Source organism: Diabrotica virgifera, chromosome 7 (genome assembly GCF_917563875.1).
Source record: "Diabrotica virgifera virgifera chromosome 7, PGI_DIABVI_V3a".
Classification (NCBI taxonomy): Eukaryota; Metazoa; Arthropoda; class Insecta; order Coleoptera; family Chrysomelidae; genus Diabrotica; species Diabrotica virgifera.
Genome location: NC_065449.1, coordinates 6,510,942 through 6,530,544, shown reverse-complemented (window position 1 = coordinate 6,530,544; position 19,603 = coordinate 6,510,942). Strand labels below are relative to the sequence as shown.

General features: G+C 31.7%; 1 protein-coding gene across 1 annotated transcript in view; it reads left to right on the top strand.

The window, feature by feature from the left end:
• LOC114330845 (glycoprotein-N-acetylgalactosamine 3-beta-galactosyltransferase 1) overlaps positions 1–19,603 on the top strand; it is a 47,153-nt gene that overhangs the window by 14,832 nt on the left and 12,718 nt on the right. Inside the window, exons 4-5 of the mRNA XM_050656384.1 lie at positions 3,007–3,166; positions 15,121–15,342. Of these exons, the coding sequence (XP_050512341.1) occupies positions 3,007–3,166; positions 15,121–15,342 (382 nt within the window). The remainder of the gene's footprint in view (positions 1–3,006; positions 3,167–15,120; positions 15,343–19,603) is intronic.

Below are 19,603 nucleotides of genomic sequence, written 5' to 3'. Positions count from 1 at the left end.
CCGCTCTCAGTACCTCTGTATCATCTGTTGTCACTTCGTCTATCCACCAATCCAATTCCTTGGTCTTCCTACTTAGCCCAGGGCGCATCTGTAAAAATATTAGTACATTTGGACGTTGAGAGGTGACTCAATTTTTTTGCATAAATTGCTTGAAAATAACTCAAATCATAATATTTAAGTTATCCCTCCTCTCAAAAAAGTCCGGAATATTGTTTAAATAATCAAAATGTCAAAAAATGAAGGTAAAATTCGATTTTTTTCTTCGTTTTTTGATTATAACTTTAAAAGTATTCATTTCCGAGAAAAGTTGTACTGACATAAAAGTTGGGTAATTAAATTTCCTGCAATACAGAATTGGTTAACAATTTAAAAAATAGTCACCCTAGTTGCAAAATAGCAATAATTGCGAAAAAACCATACAAAAACAAGTATTCGCATTTTACGTTTTTCAACCATTTATGTTACACTTAGGACCTTCATATTCCACCCAGAAAAACTTTATGATACAGTAAAACAATACTGTAAATTTCATTAAGATCGGTTCAATAGATTTTGCAAAATAAATTTTGCAATCCAGCTTTTGCAAAAAAAATTCATTTTTTCAAAATTTTACAGGACTGAAAATAAAGCAGATAGCAAGTTGAAATTTTTTTTGCGTATAGAAGTGTACTGTAACTTTCATTTGCAATTTGCAAAATTAAAATCTATTAACTACCACAACGTTAGGAATTTTTTAAATAAACATTAATTATTGGTGGTACGCGCAGGACAGCGGATAGTTTGCTCTGATTGGGCATTCCAATGACCTTTGATAATGATTGATACATTTTAATTTTTATTACATTTCGATATAAATAAATAAATTTGTTTATTGCAAAATAAAAACACATACTCTATTCTTTGAAATAACACTTTTTTTGGCAAAAACTTTCTTTGTTCATATATTTTAACGTAGAGAATAAAAGTTTATTATTTTTAAACATATGCAATTTTTTAAACAATATTTCACAAACAATAATAATATTAGTTTGATTTTTGTGGAATTAAAATATTAAAATATAACAAAATATAGAGTAAGAAAATAATATATTAGATAAAGATTGGAAAGAAATTTTGGTGGAAATCAACTTGTGTGAATATAACACCGCTGTCCTGCGCGCAGCACCAAAAATTAATGTTTATTTAAAAAATTTCCTGACGCCGCGTGGTAATTAATCGATTTTAATTTTGCGAATTGCAAATGAAAGGTACAGTACACTTCTATAAACAAAAAAAAGTTGCTATTCAACTTGCTATCTGCTTTATTTTCAGTCCAGCAACGTTTAAAAAAAATATTTTTTTTTGCGAAAGCTGGATTGCAAAATTTATTTTGCAAAATATATAAAACCGATCTTAATGAAATTTACAGTGTTGTTTTATTACATCATAAAGTTTTTCTGAGTAAAATATGAAGGTCCTAAGTGTAGCGTAAATGGTTGAAAAACGTAAAATGCGAATACTTGTTTTTGTATAGTTTTTTTCGCAATTATTGCTATTTTGCAACAAGGGTGACTATTTTTTAAATTTTAAACTAATTCTATATTGTAGGAAATTTAATTACGCAACTATTATGTCAGTACAACTTTTCACAGAAATGAATAGTTTTAAAGTTATAATCAAAAAACCAATAAAAAAATTGAATTTGTCCTTCATATTTTGGTATTTTGATTATTTAAACAATGTTCCGGACCATTTTGAGTGGGAGGATAACTCATATATTATTATTTGAGTAATTTTCAAGCAATTTCTGCAAAAAAATTTGAGTCACCTCTCAACGTCCATCTCAAAACAAATGTGCCCTGGACTAACTGGCTGATGTCCCAATATAGTTCCGCTAAGCGTTCTACTAGGTGTCCTGTCATTATCCATTCTTATTATAAGGTGATCTGCCCAGCTCAATCTTCGTACTTTTGCATAATTTGTGATAGAAGGTTCTTTGTAATAATGGTATAACTCGTCGTTGAACCTTATTCTCCATAAATATAGCGTTGTCGTAAATGGATCTCAATATCCTTCTTAATATCTTTCTTTCAAAAGTATTAATAAGGTTTATTGTCTTTTCTATCATGATCCATGTTTCTACGCCACTAATATCTATGGCATTAAAAAAAACTTGTTCTTTGAACCTTTGAACCTTTTTCAATTACTCAATCATCTTTGGATAGTGGAGAACAAGGTCTATCGTAGTCAAAAGAGTCTGAATGTATTCTTTCCATCTCTTCAGTATGTCTTATGTATCTAGAATTATTTCGTTTTTTCTTAATATTGTTTCTTGTCTCTTTTGTGTATATCTCTCATTTCTTTCACTATTTTATGGACATTAAAGGTGTCGTATCTTTCCTGACGTTGTTCGATTTCTAGGCATGTTGCTGACATCCAGTTTTCTTTAGCTTCTCTGTACTTTTTTCTACTGATTATATTGATTTATTTGTATTCTATTGGGTTTGTTATATGTTTTCGTCTTACGTCCATGAGGTCCATGATCTGTTACGTTATCCATTCATGTTTTCTCTTGTTTTTCATGAACCCGATGTCTTCTTGTACCTTTTTTATTGTTATCTTTGGTACTGCTACTGAAATCGCTGAAATAACGGCACGAGCTGTCTGCGCGAACCAGCTGCGTGTACTGGTGTATGTACTTGTAAGAAATTACCTTATGTTTGTGTTTATTCAGTGACGTCATCAATTTTGACGTTGGCATATTCGCACAGAGTTGCCGTATCGCCAGGATAGTGGAACATTTAGGGAATTTTATTGATGGTCAATCCGAACAGTTTTTAATAGTTTTTTCAATCTTTAATGACCTGTTTTTTACCAAAAGCCTTCTCGAAATCTAGAAAACTCGGTCTCGGTTTCGTTATACAAGAACGCAAAGACTGAATAATGCCTCTCTTTTATTTAAAACTGTTTAATATTGAAATTCCAACAGAAAGAAAAATTCTCATTTATTCCCATCCTTGGTTGTAGGTATGTGATACTAGAAAATTTAAGGTATATGCTACTACCCAACAAACCCACCGAACCAATATACTTTGGTTGTAGATTTAAGCCCTTCGTGAAGCAGGGTTATATGAGCGGGGGTGCGGGGTACGTGTTAAGCAAAGAAGCGCTTAAGCGATTCATTGAGGTAAGTGTTTTTTTTCCAGAGATATTAAACCAATAGATAAACAACTTCTATCAACTTGGTGAAACATTTAGCAACATAGCTTTCCACTCGTAAGTGCCTCGAAGAAGAGTGTGGTAATGCACATGTCCAGGGGTACCGGACAGTGTAACTAAATATGAGTAGAATTGACTTTTGTTAGATAAAATCTAACGACGCGACTGAAAACGTAGGTCAAAATTTTCAAGTATAATTTTCTAGTATATTGTCTAGATTTATTTTGTACTGAGATATCTATACATATCTAAACGATCTCTATATTAATCATAAATTAACAGTTGTAGGCACTTTGCGCAAAAATTAGACCGACATACCAGCGGAATTATATACTGTGGATACATTTTAGTGTTTGTTCCATTTCTTTGTATCTGTTTGTCTTTTATCTTAGCGTTTGATCCGTTTTCGTGTATCCCTCGTGTTAGAAATAAATATTTTTAATATAAGTAAATAAAAATACTATAACGTAAAAATTTGTTTCAAATAAGTTAGATTTAATCTAACGCGCGACCGATCGTGTGACAGAAAAGAGCGCGACTTTTCTCGGGTTAAAAATATCCTAACAGAAGCAGATCTAAATCTAAAATAGGAAGAAAGAAGTAAACTAAAAAGAAAAAACAATAGATCACAGGTAAAATAATAAACAGAGTGGAAACGACCACAAAGAAAAGAAATAGCAGGAATTTGAAAACCTAGATAGAAAATATTGTTGGAAAATGAAACCAATGAAATAGTAGCCGATCCAGAAGAAGAAGAAAGGGAAATTTGGAAGAGATTTCTTGTAATTTTCGCAATGATAGATAGGAAAACTCTTTGGAATAAAGTAATAATTAATATTCCCAGGCGATGTATTCGCGAAAAAAAAAAATAAAGATAGACGGAAACTGACGAAAATAATAATAAAACTCAAATAAATAAAAATGTTTACATTCGAACGAAAGAAAATTTATTTATTTATTTTTTTATTTTATTTATTATTTATACATATGACCTGGCCTCTAGTGACTAATCCAGGTCGTTTTTCCTGATGGGATTACAGATATTTTTTTTTATATTTTTACATTTTTTACTCAACTATTAAATCTATTTTTACAATTAACAATTTGCCATAATCTATTAATTACGTTTAACAAACAAATTTAAATAAACAATTTAAAATATTTTTGGTACTATCAACTCCCTTCTAAGTTATAAAGACAGTCCCTCTATTTTCAGAAGAGAGTTGGTAGTTTTTTCTTTTTTTTTTTTTTTTAAATTTCATGAATTATGTATTGAATTATTATTTTTATTTATTTATTTATATTGAATTATTATTATTATAATTGTAAATATCTATTTTTGAATTTATATTTTATTTTATTTATTTTAACTTTATCTTACTCAACTTCATCAGGGTTGGATTATTGGTTGTCTTCTTCTATTATTATAGATTTCTTGTTGTTTTTTAGATATTATTTGTGTGAGATTGTTTAATATTTCAAAATATTCTTCATTTTGTAATATATCTCTTATTTCAATTCTTTCTAATCTTCTTCTCATTTCTCTATGTTCTTCATTTTCTATAGTATTTTCACAATGTAATACTATATGTTCTGGTGTACCTAGTTCTCCACATTCACAATATGCATCATCTTTTAAGTTAAATCTTTCCAAATATGTTGGGTACGGTCCATGTCCTGTTAAAAAGTGTATTAAACCTTGTTTTGGATTAAAATAATTTGGAATGTTTTCTAATATTGGTATAAAATTGTATAAACGTCTAGATTTTGTTGAATTTTCCCATTCATTTTGTCTTTTTCTATTTATTATTTCTTTTAATTCTCTTTTATTTCTTATATCTAATCCTATTATTTGTATTATTTTTTCATATTTTTCTTTTTTTAGCCAATAATTACATGCTCTTTTTTGTGTTTCTAAATGCATTGGCATTACTCCAGTTAAAACTGTGAGTGCCTGTGTTGCAGTTGTTCCAAATGCTCCCGTCATTCTTACAAGAAATCCTCTCTGAGCTCTATTTAATTTTTCTGCATTTTTTTTATTTATTAATCTATGTGCCCATACACTTGAACCGTACCCTACAATTGATGCAAGTATTGTACTTAGGTATATTCTCATCTGTCGGAACGAAATTCTATATTCCTTCTGTGCTAGACTAGCAATGCTATGCATGATCTTTGTTGCCTTTTCACAGACACAATTCATGTGTTTTGTAAATAATTTTTGTTCGTCTATTATAATACCTAAATATCTTGTTTCCATTTTTATTTTTATTGTTTTCCCTCTAATTTTTATAATTGGATCTCTTTCTAAATTTCCTTTTATTAAACTATATGTTGTTTTTGAATCTGATATTGTTAATTTTACTTTATTCATCCAATCATTTACTCTTATTAATACTTCATTTGATTTATTTTCTAATTCTCTTCTTGAGTTTGCATCTATGATCAACAACAAATCATCTGCATATGCTATGCTTCCAAGCACTTCAGGATCTATATTCAATTGTTCCAACAGTTCCTCTAGCATTACATCCCAGAACATAGGTCCACAAACTGATCCTTGTGGACATCCTTTTGTGATATGTTTTGTCTTTTTTCCTGTTGGACAGCTTAGGCTTGCATATCGGTCTTGACAGTAGTTTCTGAGACTTCCGTACAGATTCTTTGGACATCTCATTCTTCGAAGTCTTTCAAAGAATGACGGCCACCAAAGATTGTCAAAAGCCCCAGACACGTCTATAAAGATCATTAAAACATACTTTTTTATGCTTTCGTTTACTATTTCAAATACTTTATTTATTGCATCTTCTGTTGATCTACTTTTCCTAAAACCATACTGACCAGGATGTAATCCAATTTCTGTTCTTATTTGATTTAATTTTTTACATAGTAATTTTTCTTGTAATTTTCCCATTGCATTCAATAAACATACCGGTCTATATGATTTCGGTAAGGCAGGATCTTTATCTTCCCCTTTATGTATTATTATAACTTCTGCTTGTTTAAAATTATTAGGAAACCTTCTTTGTCTAAGACATTCATTGTATAATGATGTTAGTACTGGAATTATTTGTTCCGACAATGCTTGAAGTATTTCAAAAAAAAGTATTTCGAACGAAAGAAAAATACGATCCCTTGTTTTGTTATATTAAGTTTATTGACGCTATTTTTATGAAATGAATACGATTATTGGTCGAATATTTTTTATCTGCCAGTAAAAGTGTTCATTACTATCTACGAGTAGTATCGTAATTATTATTGTCGAATACCAGTCAACTATCCGTTCATTCCTTGATATATAATTCGTATAATCATTATCTCTATAGGCAATAAAATATTTCTTAATCGTCCTAAACGATTTTATAAGTCGCGTTCGTATAATTGTTGCTCAAGTTTCCATCTGTTTTTTTCGATTCGAAATGATAAGAATTGGGTCAACTGTCTACATTAATTATAAATTTTTGTCACATTTGTTTCTATAATAAAAGTCAAGCGTTCTATTAAAGTATATTTCACGAACTTACGACTGTTTTGGATTATCGCTACACGTCTTGACAGCCAATGGTCCATTCTAATCTACATCATAAGTAAATTGCTGTAATACATAATGAAAATATGAAACAAGTAATTTCTAAATTGAATTTAAAAAAATATTTTTAACAGTATTAATAAGAAGTTATTTACAGTTACAGTTACAGTTTATTTAGTTATTATTATCACAAAAATAAACAAAAAAGATTGGGAAAAACATTTCACGAACCTATACAAAAACAACAACAAGGCAGATTCAGAGGATGAGGATATAAGAGATAACAGAGATGAAAAGTAAGGTGCACCTACTTATCAGGAATTCATGGAGGTACTAAAACAACTAAAAGTAAACAAAACGCCAGGGCCAGATGAAATCAACAACGAACTGATCATCAACGGAGGAGAGGAGCTCACGAAGCGAATGCACAAGTTAATGGTTACAATTTGGAATGACGAAAGCATGCCCTTAGAATGGAAAAATGGGCATATCGCACCAATCTTTAAGAAAGGAGATCCAACTAAGTGCTGCAACTACAGAGCAATTATGCTACTAAATACATCGTATAAGATATTGACCACAATTATAAGAAACCGACTAAATCAATACACAGAAAAAATTATAGGACCATACCAACAGGGCTTTAGAAAAGGAAGATTGAAAAAAACTATGAACATGACATAGAATTACACATACTATTCATCGATTTCCAACAGGTCTTCGACAGCATATACAGACAACAATTATTAAAAGAAATGAAAAAAAATGGAGATACCGGCAAAATTAATAAGACTAACTAGAATGACAATGAAAGACTCAACAGCAAAAGTTAAAACAAATGAGGGAGATACAAACGACATCAAAATAGAACTTGGGGTAAGACAAGGTGACAGTCTGTCAACGACACTATTCAATATCGCTCTAGAAGGAGTAATTAGGGACACAGGCCTGAAAAGACTATTCAAAGCTCAACACAGATCATAGGATATGCGGATGACCTAGGACTGATAGCACGAGATAAAAAAAAGACTAGAAGAGGCACTTTTAACCCTTGTAAGAGAAGCAAAGACGAGAGGATTAATAATCAATCAGAATAAAACAAAATACCTCATAAGCACAAGAGACAATGTAAACAGAATAACAAAAATAAAGATAGGTGAAAATACATTCCAGAGAGTAGATTGCTTTAAATACCTGGGGGTGATGGTGGACGGCAAAAACGGAAGGAGTATAGAGATAAACGAAAGAATTAAAGCAGGTAATAGAGTATATTGGAAATACCACCGACTACTCAAGGACAAAAACCTGAGCAAAAAAACAAAATCAAAAATATATACAGCAGCAATTAGACCAGTGATAGCCTATGGAGCAGAAGTAATTAGTCCAGGGCGCATCTGTTTTGAGACGGACGTTGAGCGGTGACTCAAATTTTTTTGCAGAAATTGCTTGAAAATAAATCAGATAATAATATTTGAGTTATCCTCCCTCTCAAAAAGGTCCGGAACATTGTTTAAATAATCAAAATGTCAAAAATGGAAGGAAAAATTCGATTTTTTTCTTCGTTTTTTGATTATAACTTTAAAAGTATTCATTTTCGAGAAAAGTTGTACTGACATAAAAGTTGCGTAATTAAATTTCCTACAATATAGAATTGGTTAAAAATTTAAAAAATAGTCACCCTAGTTGCAAAATAGCAAAAATTGCGAAAAAACCATACAAAAACAAGTATTCGCATTTTACGTTTTTCAACCATTTATGCTACACTTAGGACCTTCATATTTCACCCAGAAAAACTTTATGATACAGTAAAACAATACTGTAAATTTCATTAAGATCGGTTCAGTAGATTTTGCAAAATAAATTTTGCAATCCAGCTTTCGCAAAAAAAATTCATTTTTTCAAAATGTTACAGGACTGAAAATAAAGCAGATAGCCAGTTGAAATTTTTTTTTGCTTATAGAAGTGTACTGTACCTTTCATTTGCAATTTTCAAAATTAAAATCGATTAATTACCACGGCGTCAGAAAATTTTTGAAATAAACAATAATTTTTGGTGCTACGCGTAGGACAGCGGTGTTCGATTCACACAAGTTGATTTCCACCAAAATTTCTTCCAATCTTTATCTAATATATTATTTTCTTACTCTATATGTTGTTGTATTTTAATATTTTAATTCCACAAAAATCAAACTAATTTTATTATTGTTTGTGAAATATTGTTTAAACAATTGCATATGTTTAAAAATAATAAACTTTTATTATTTAAGTTAAAATATATGAACAAAGAAAGTTTTTGCTAATAAAAGTGTTATTTCAAAGGATAGAGTATGTGATTTTATTTTGCAATAAACAAATTTATTTATTTATATCGAAATGTAATAAAAATTAAAATGTATCAATCATTGTCAAAGGTCATTGGAATGCCCAATCAGAGCAAACAATCCGCTGTCCTGCGCGTAGCACCAATAATTAATGTTTATTTAAACATGATATTAAACATATGATAATTTAAAATTGCAAATGAAAGGTACAGCACATTTCTATACGCAAAAAAATTTTCAACTTGCTATCTGCTTTATTTTCAGTCCTGTAACATTTTAAAAAATGAATTTTTTTTACGAAAGCTGGATTGCAAAATTTATTTTGCAAAATCTATTAAACCGATCTTAATGAACTTTACAGTATTGTTTTACTGTATCATAAAGTTCCTAAGTCCTAAGTGTAGCATAAATGGTTGAAAAACGTAAAATGCGAATACTTGTTTTTGTATGTTTTTTTCACAATTATTGCTATTTTGCAACAAGGGTGACTATTTTTTAAATTTTTAACCAATTCTACATTGTAGGAAATTTAATTACGCAACTTTTATGTCAGTACAACTTTTCTCGGAAATGAATACTTTTAAAGTTATAATCAAAAAACCAAGAAAAAAATCGAATTTTTCCTTAATTTATTGACATTTTGATTATTTAAGTGGGGGGTATGGTTTGAAATCAACATATCAAGCACATTTTTGTGATTTTTTTTCGAAGCTATGGTAGAATTATTTTATTTTTAAATTAAATAAACATATTAAGTACAATTCAAAGAATTTTTAAGAAAAAATTCAATCCAAAATATTGAAAAATAAGCCATTGGCGACAAATTTTGGCAGGCAGCTCAAAAAAATGGATTTTGCGGTGGACATCAGAACTTATCACTGGATTATACGAAACAAAAAATTCAAAAAGATTTAATTAGATTATGAGTTTCACGAGGTAACAACGTCGAGTTTTTTTATTTTTAATGATTTTTGAATTTTTGGTATCACTCAGAAATCAAAAATACGAAATTTTTGATAAAAATGTTGTGAAAACCAACAGGTTTAATATTGTTTAAGAAAAAATAAGCACAAAACGAAAAATATCTCGACGTTGTTACCTCACGAAATGTCTAAAGAAAATCTATGCAAAATTTCAGGTAGATCGGTCAAGTAGTTTTTCAGTTACAATGTCCACCGCATTTGAAAAAGCAGTTTTGAGAAAAATGCGTTTAAAGTTTTGACAACTGCATCTTCATCTTCTGATTTGTCTGCCAAATCGTAAAGTGATGAACATTGGAATATGTTTTTTGAATTGCGGAGTAATCTACAAAAGAGAAGGCGAACAGTTGTTTAACATTTCTCACTACGCTCAAGCGTGCTGGCGTGAAGCCGCGGCAACGCGAGTCGAAGGTAGGGATATTCAACACCCTGTATCTCTGGTAATTTTAATCCGATAAATCTGAAATTTTTAGACAGTATTCTTGAAAGTATGCACTTTTATTTGAAATAATAAAAAAATTAAATATTTCAAACCATACCCCCCCCCTTAAACAATGTTCCGGACCTTTTTGAGAGGGAGGATAACTCAAATATTATTTGATTTATTTTCAAGCAATTTCTGCAAAAAAATTTGAGTCACCTCTCAACGTCCAAATGTACTAATATTTTTACAGATGCGCCCTGGTCTAAATGTGCGTTACGAAAAAAGACGAAGAAAAGTTAAAAATAATTCAGAGAAAAATTTTGAGAAGAATACATGGCCCAGTGATGACAGAAACAGGGGAATATAGAAGGCTGATGAACCATGAAATAATAAATATAACTGAAGGAGAAGATATAGTAAAATTCATTAAAGCACAAAGACTCAGATGGTTTGGACACACACAAAGAAGAGGGGTAGAAGAACTGATCAGGAAGATAGTGAACTGGAGACCAGTAACAAATAGACCAAGAGGAAGACCAAAAATAAGATGGGAAGATCAACTGCTAGACGATATATCAAAGATGGAAATTGCAAACTGGAGAGAAAAGATTCAGGACCGGAGTGAGTGGAAGAAGATAGCAGAGAAGGCAAAAAAACATCACAACCTATGAACGATGACCTAAAGGAAACTGCGGACTAATCCACCGCGTGAAATGTTTGTTTGCTTAGCAGTTTTACCTTTTTGGCACGGCATTAAAAACAGTTCCATGCTAACAAGGTTATGAAGAGATGTAGATTTTTGAATCATCCTTATTTTATATTTACTGGCAAAGTACCAGAGAATGCCAGATGACAGAACAAGAGGAAAGAGAAATCCCTCTAGGTCTATGGTTAAATATGGAATGGCGGTTAGGAGTCGGAAGGCGTCGGAGAAAATCCCTAATAGCCTGTACTTGGGTTTTTGGCAAATCGAATGAACTGCTATGCTCCTTCTCAGAGGCATCTTTCAGTGCGTCACAGTTTTTCGATTTTTTTCTAACGCATTAAGTTGTAGGTGACAGAAAAAATGTACGTCCGTGATTAAAGTTATTTGTATAACATTTATTCTAGTTGTTGATAGATGGCGCTATAATCGAACAAAAAATTATTTATGTATTATCTATACGACTATTAGGCCTGGATCCCGCGTACCAAAAAAAAGTTGATTAATAACTAGCTGAAAATTTGTTAATAGCTTAACAGTGTCTAGTCGGACAAACTTTGATGCACGGGAACACTGGAACAGGGGAAGTTTTAATTGTGGAACAGTTTAAAAATTTGGAACGTCAGATTACGAAAAGGTCCCATGTATTTTGTCGGACAGAACTTTCAATTGATTTGTTACCCTTTCATTAAACTTTCTTGCAAATTACGATTACGATTCTGAAAACTGTCAGATTTAACTAAAATGTCATGCTATGATTCTCTAAATTCTTAAAATCATATATTACATCATTAATAACACACTGAAAGACTGAGAAGAACTTTAAATTATAGTCGTATAGATATGTAATAGGTAAATAGTGGGTAAATACCTAAATCTTTTTTCCGATTATAGCGTCATCTATCAACAACTGGAATAAATATTATAAATGTGTATGTATCACGGACCTACCTTTTTTTCTGTCACTTGTGATACACTGAAAGATGCCTCTGAGAAGGAGTATATCTTACTTTAGCGATACTCTTAAACCGGTTGCAAATAAATGGTACCTTAGTAAGTTTGTCATAGTAGTACTTGGGATTGGAAATGGTTTGTGTTTGTCAGCGAAAATGGCAAGACGTGTTTTAGACAGAGACATGTTAGGGATAGACTTGGCTAGGGATATGCCACTCAATGCATCGGGGTGTAACGTCGACAAAGATTGAGTGGTCTAGCCATCCTTGTCAGTCACATGCGCGGGATCGTTTGGTTAAAATAGATAGATAGACCACCGATCGACTGTTTCCGCATTACGCTTTTTTTGGTGAGTATGCCGAGTCTACGCTTAATATGTCAATGGTTTTAGATATAAATCCAGTAGGTAATATTTAATTATTCACACGTTTATTTTATTCCTGAAAAATCCAATGGGTGCCTTGTGCAACCAGTTCAATCCGTACATAGACGTGTGTGTGATGGATTGTGTATTAGTAAGACAAAACCCAAGTTAGTTTTGAAAAACAGAAAAAGAGTAAATAGTGAAGTAGGGATTGTACAATATAAACTTAGATTACCTATAACTATAGATATTCCTGAGGGGTTGTTAGTTTGAAATTCTGACATTATACAGAGAGGTTCTAAATTATTGAATAAATTCATTTTATCTAAAATGGACGACGATATAGAGAAAAATCCCGAAATAGGTCGATTTTTGTTTTTAAATTACAACTTTTTGGCATATATTTCATACTAGTGACATCATCCATCTGAGCGTGATGACGTAATCGATGATTTTTTTATTATTATTTATACAGGGTAACCAAAAAATAATTTTTGAATTAAATTAATTGACGCAAAAAGAAGAATGTATGCAATTTATTTAACTCAAAATACATTATAGTGCTGTCAGCAAATACAAAAAAAATGATTATTTTACAAATATACATTTCTTTTCGCTTAAATTAAATCACAAACAGCCTCCAATCTACCACTTGGCAGTTTGAACATTTAATTTAAGCGAAAAGCAATGTTTATTTGCCAAATAAACATTTTTTTCTATTTTCTGACAGCGATAGAATGTATTTTGAGTTAAATAAATTGCATATATTCTTCTTTTTACGTCAATTAATTTAATTCAAAAATTATATTTTTGGCCACCCTGTATAAATAAAGATATTAATGTTTATATTACTGAATAGAGAATTGAACGCCCTTTCAAATGAGATAGCATACGACCCCTATTCCCATTTAAAAAAATCATTGATTACGTCATCGCGCTCAGATGGATGACGTCACACAGTGGTTCCAAATGCCGAAAACGTGGTCATGAACCTTTAAAAGCGTATATTGTTTATACATTTTGGAATTACTTTCGTTCTTAAGGGTTTTTGGCATCGCTGATTACGAATCTGGCATTATTTTTTCTGAAAAACAAAATGGCGGATCCAACATGGCGGAAAGAAATTGAAAATATCAATCAAAAAGGAAAATTTTTTATCATATTTGGTAGGTTAAGGTAGCTGATTATAAATCTAACATTACTTTTTTTTTTAAACAAAATGGCTGATCCAATATGGACGAAATAAGTTCGAAAATTTTATTTTAGCCGCATTTTTGTTTAAAATGTTATACTATAAGGGACTTTTGCTGATTACCAATACATTTTCTTTATGAAGTACAATATTCAGAACCTATTACTTATATACAACTGTCCATACATACTCAACAATCGCCAGAATCATTAATATGCGTCATTTCACACTTTTGTATTCAAACAACTGCCAGCAATGCATAGGCAGTTATAGGCAGTTAAACCAAAGTGATTCTGTATCTCCTTACTATATATTTTAAGATTAATAAGCATTAGTGGCAGAATTATGCAGAATTTTGTACTTTTGGAGTGCATCTTTACAATTTTTTAATTATTTCAAGTATATTTTCACTATTTATGCATTAACAAATTTAAGGCATTTATTGTCAATAAATGTTGATTTAAGTTACATCTTACATTACTACATACTTAAAAAAGAAGAATCTGCTTTACAGCGATAAAATTGATAAACTACAATACGTTTTACAGCGTTTTCAATATACAAGTTCTTTTTCACTTTCTCTGCCGGCCAAAATAACCCCGGACATGGCCCACTTGTTCCTGAGTTGTGAACCAGAATACATCCAGTCTGATCCTCGTACCTGCGTATTAGGACTCTACGATAGTATGAGAAAACAACTGTAAACATGAAAATCCCTAAATAGGGACTCCTTTTTTCGCCTCATGACCACGTTTTCAGCATTTGGAACCACTGTGCGTCACTAGTATGGAATATATACCAAAAAGTTGTAATTTAAAAACAAAAATCGACCTGTTTCGGGATTTTTCTCTGTAGTGGTTCATTTTAGAGAAAATGAATTTATTCCATAATTTAAAACCTCTCTGTATATAAAATGCGTGAAAAGAAAGAACATGTTTACATAGAGACGGTGTTAAAATATTGAAAGGTAGAAGTATATTCGAAATTTCCACGGTAGGTCTCTGGAGTGTTTTTAAACAGATTGGATTAATGTTCAAAATCGAAGACAATAGAAAACTCTTGTCTGAAAGAGCTACTGTCATTATCCAGAACCGTATTTGTATAAAACTAACAGTTCGAATTTATATACGACTATTTATTTAGAAGTTTGCAGTTCCGAATTATCTTATTAACTAACTGAACTAATACTAGCGCGCTGATATAAACAAAATATGTTATTTCTAGAAAATACGTGAATGATCCGCCCATCTCTATGTAGCGGATGGTCTCGCATGTAGCCGTTTCTCGTAAGCAGCGCCGAGAAATCTCTAGACCTCCGCAAATCAGTCGGTAGAGGTGCAACCGTTATTTGAGGTCGGTCGAAATTAGCCTTTTGTTATTTACAAAATGTACAATTTAGAATGTCAAATTGAATAGAAATGTACAAGATGTCAAAACAAGAATGTTTTCTTTTAGGTTGGACTGACGAACTCAACGGGTTGTTCCCACGCCAACGGCGGGTCCGAGGACGTGGAAATGGGGAAATGTATGGAGGCTGTCAACGTGAAGGCTGGTGACTCACGTGACTCCTTAGGTAGAGGTAGATTCTTTCCGTTTGTACCGGAACATCACTTAATTCCAGGACACGTATCGAAGAGTTTCTGGTACTGGGATTACATATATTATGAAGCTAAACAGGTAAAGTAATCAGTACCTGCATAAGTTTTGAGATATGGCAACACTGTGTGTGAAGTAGTGATGTTGATTAGTTACTTTCGAGTATTCGTTACAAATCGTTACTTTTGTATAAAGTAATCATTTACAGTATTCGTTACTTTGATTACTATGATTATCGAGAATCCTATTTCTCAGTCCTCACCCTCACACCCTTAAAACGCTTCATCCCGATAACGATATTCGGTATCACTCGTAAAATACCGGTCCCGTCCGTTACTCGCTGGGATACGATTGGTAGAAAGTAATCAAGTGTACTGGTTGTAGATACAATAGTCGTTACTCGCTCTGATACGATTAGTACGAAATAATCAAAGTAGATACAAGTCGTTACTCGCTCTGATACGATTAGTACGAAGTAATCAAAGTAACGATTTGCTTCTCTGTATAGTAATCGTTACTTTCGGTATTCGTAAGTAACGAGTACTTTGTAACGAATACATACTTTTTCAACATCTCTAGTGTGAAGTATCAAATTTGACATGTGACACAAATATTGCATATTTTATTTTCGGTGTTTTATCTTTTATTCTGTGAAGGTTTTGTGATTTGTATTCATAAGCACAACTAATTCGATTGGTATTCCATTTCTACCTGCAGCTTTTCTGTTCTTCAGCTTTTCAAGTGTTTTGGAACTTCTTGTGTATTAATAAAGTAACTTCTTCGTTTGTGGTAATTTCTGGTGTTTCCGGCTCTTGCATCATTTTTTCTTCCTCCGCATAGATCTTTTTTAGATAGTCTTTCCATGTATCCCTTTCTATGTGTTTTGGTTCTATGAGTTCCTTTACCTCCGTTCTTTAACCTCTTATAAAGCGCCATATTTCCTTTTGCAGACCATAAAAATCATGTTCCACTTCTTTGACATGTATTTCAGGTAAGCTTTTTCTTTTCATTACATTTTTCCTTCACTCTGTACAAAACCATGAAGTTTTTCGCTTTGGAAGCGATTTAATTTTAGTTATAATTCTGTCGCCAAGACCTTCATTGTCTGACGCTAAGATATTGGGACTTAATTTTTACCCAGCTTTCTTCTACTCCATCACAGCGGCGGCTCGTGGCCTAAAAAAGTGGTGAAGATGAGAAAAGTCTGCCGGACCCAAAAGACATTTCGGTATACTTATACCTATGACGCGCCCAAATCTCATTAAAAATTCTTTAAAAAATGTTTAGAGTTTAGGGCCCTAACAACTTGAAAACTTTTTTATGGCACTTATATTAGAGACGAGGATGAAATAGAGCTCTCTTTTAAGTCTTTGAGTTTTAGTAAATATTTGCCAAAAACTCAAAATAAATTTTGAAAAGCGTCGGAAGGAATGATCAAACTGTATGACCCAAACTTTGTTGTATCTGCTAAGCTTATTCATCACAATCACAATTCACAAAGAATTTTAATTCATCACAATCCTGAAAATGTAATCCATTTCCATTAAAATATATATATTAAATAAAAAAATTGGGTAGAATTTGCATTCGTGCTCATACCATCATCACACCTATAGATCTTTTCAAAGTATTAATAATCGTCATTGTGCTTGCTTTGTCAAAAACAGAATTAAAAAATTATTCACTTCTTTTATCACGTATTAATTGACGAGTCCTTTTTATCTAGTTAAAACAAAAATGAATATCTAGGGACGTTTTTTTTTAAGAACGTCATATAAAATATCTGTTATAATATGAAACATGTCGATAAAAACTGCTAAAAATGTAAACTCAAAATCATTTAAATCTCATAAAAAGCCTTTAGCCAGCTGAACTGATTTGCGGTCTTCCATCTTCCGAAAAAAAAAAAACGAATACTGCCCATCATAGCACGCATACAACTAAAATTTTACTAGGTGAATACGGCGGACTTATTTTTAAATTCATCTGCACTTGCTAATTTGGGTACTACCAGTGCCGATATGATGACGTCACGTTGCCATGACAACCGTTGACGCTTGTGCAGCCGAGAGCCGAAATTTCAGCTACGTCTTCATCTAACTCTGCTCGAGTCATAGAAGTCAAATGACACAGGTCAGTATCTGACCGTCAAGGACCTACAGTTTTAATTTTTGGATTACATATTGAAATTCTTTTTTAATTTTTGGATTACATATTAAAATTCTTTTTTAATTTTTGGATTAATTAAAAAAATAGGTTTATAATTAATTTCAGTATTTAGATATAATAATGCTACTTATATTTTTTTATTTTTTTTTTTATCTCAATTTGATTATATTTTTTGGTGAAGATCACCTTCACCTACTTCACCTGGCCGGCCGCCGCTGCTCCATCACTTTCTGTGGTATATGTTTCTGCTGCTTTCTGTTAGTCTTTTGAGGAATAGATATCTTGTGGAGTCATACTGTAAGCTTTTGACTTTTATCTTAGTGGTCTATTCGGTCTATCCATTTAAAAGAAATCTACAGGAAGTAATCTTAGCTTTTAAATTTCACAATCAGTTATTTTTACACTACAATTATTTCTCTGCTGCTCATTGATAAATCTTTCTCGTAGATAAGATAATTGATGCGGTAATAATATTATAGTTATCAAGATGCAGTAACCACATTTAAATTTATATCAGTTAATGTTTCGAAATAGAAATATTAAAACCGGATTAGAAGTTGCATAAAAGGATATAAGGATATATTCAGGGAATCTCTAAAATGTAACAAACGTTTTTAAAATAAAAAAGTTGTTATAATACCGAGTCTTGGGCATCAAGTCTTTGTTTTCTTCTATCCGCATGCTTTTTAGACATATCCGCATGCTTTTTAGACATATTTTCCTTGGTTGTTTTCTTCTTTTTCTTAATTTCTTGGCGTAACTTTTTTTGTCCACATCTGACATTCTTGTCACGTATTTTCATTTTTTTTTTCTTTAACTCTATGGCTGACTCCCAGCCTCCTATTACCTTAGGCCGGTCAGCGGTAATTAATAGCGTTAATTAACACCATTATCATTAAATATCTTTTCAATTTAAATAAATACTTGCAAATTAAATTCCTGAAAAACGCAAATATTTGATTCCTGACAAAATCCGCAATAAAATCGTCAAATATCTCTTGCACAGTATGTCTAAGAGAATGCAGACTATCACTGGAGCTTGAGAAGGAAATATGATATACCCATCTTGTAGCGAAGGTGGACCTGTATCTTCAAAATTACAAGCACTAAAACATTTAACTGCAGAATTATGCCAGAATGGAATGGAACCAAATTCCGCAAGAAATCGTTAAATATCTTATCCTAAGAGAATGAAGGCTATAACTGGACCATTCAAATCTGGAATTCATCATCATAATTGTCTCGACCATAATATGTGGATCTTGGTCTGCTCGCAGAGAAGTCGCCACTTTTAGTCCAAGAGGCAGCACTGAAAAATCTCTTTGAATTTACTAAAGCTAGATTTTTCACAGTTGATTACTGTGAGTGTGTAGAGAAACATACTGCGGTCGGTCAAGCGAAACGTAGAACAGGGCTTACTGAGAGGGTATCAAAGTTGCTTTCCTACGAAGGTAATTAAATCCATTTCCTAAGGCTGAAAATCAGTACACACATTCTAAATTAAATATTGTAAATAAAAGTTATTATAGTCGGTCAGCTGTATGACGGGACAGAGCCGGTCGGTCGGCCCCAGTGAATGTACAGGGTTATTCACTATATTTTGACCCTCTTGTAAACTGCTTTATTTACAGAATTAGAAAAAAATGTAGAATACAAAAGTTATTCGATTTTTAAATTATGATTTTTTTTTGACATATATATCATACTAGTGACGTCATCCATTTGGGCGTGATGACTTAATCGACTATTTTTTTAAATGGGAATAGGGGTCGAGTGCTAGCTCATTTGAAAGGTTATTCAATTTCCTATTCAGTAATATAAACATTAACTTGATTAATTTTACAGGGTGTCCAAAAAAATTGTTTAATTAAATTAATTGTTCAATTAATAATTCAAAACATTTTTTTGGACACCCTGTATAAATAATGATCTTAATGTTTATAGTACTGTATAGAGAATTAAATAACCTTTAAAATGAGCTAGCACACGACCCCTATTCTCATTTAAAAAAATAGTCGATTACGTCATCACGCCCAGATGGATGACGTCACTAGTACGATATATATGTAAAAAAATCCTAATTAAAAAATAGAATTTGTATTTTACATTTTTTTTCTAATTCTGTAAATAAAGCAGTTTACAAGGTGGTCAAAATATAGTGAATAACCGACCG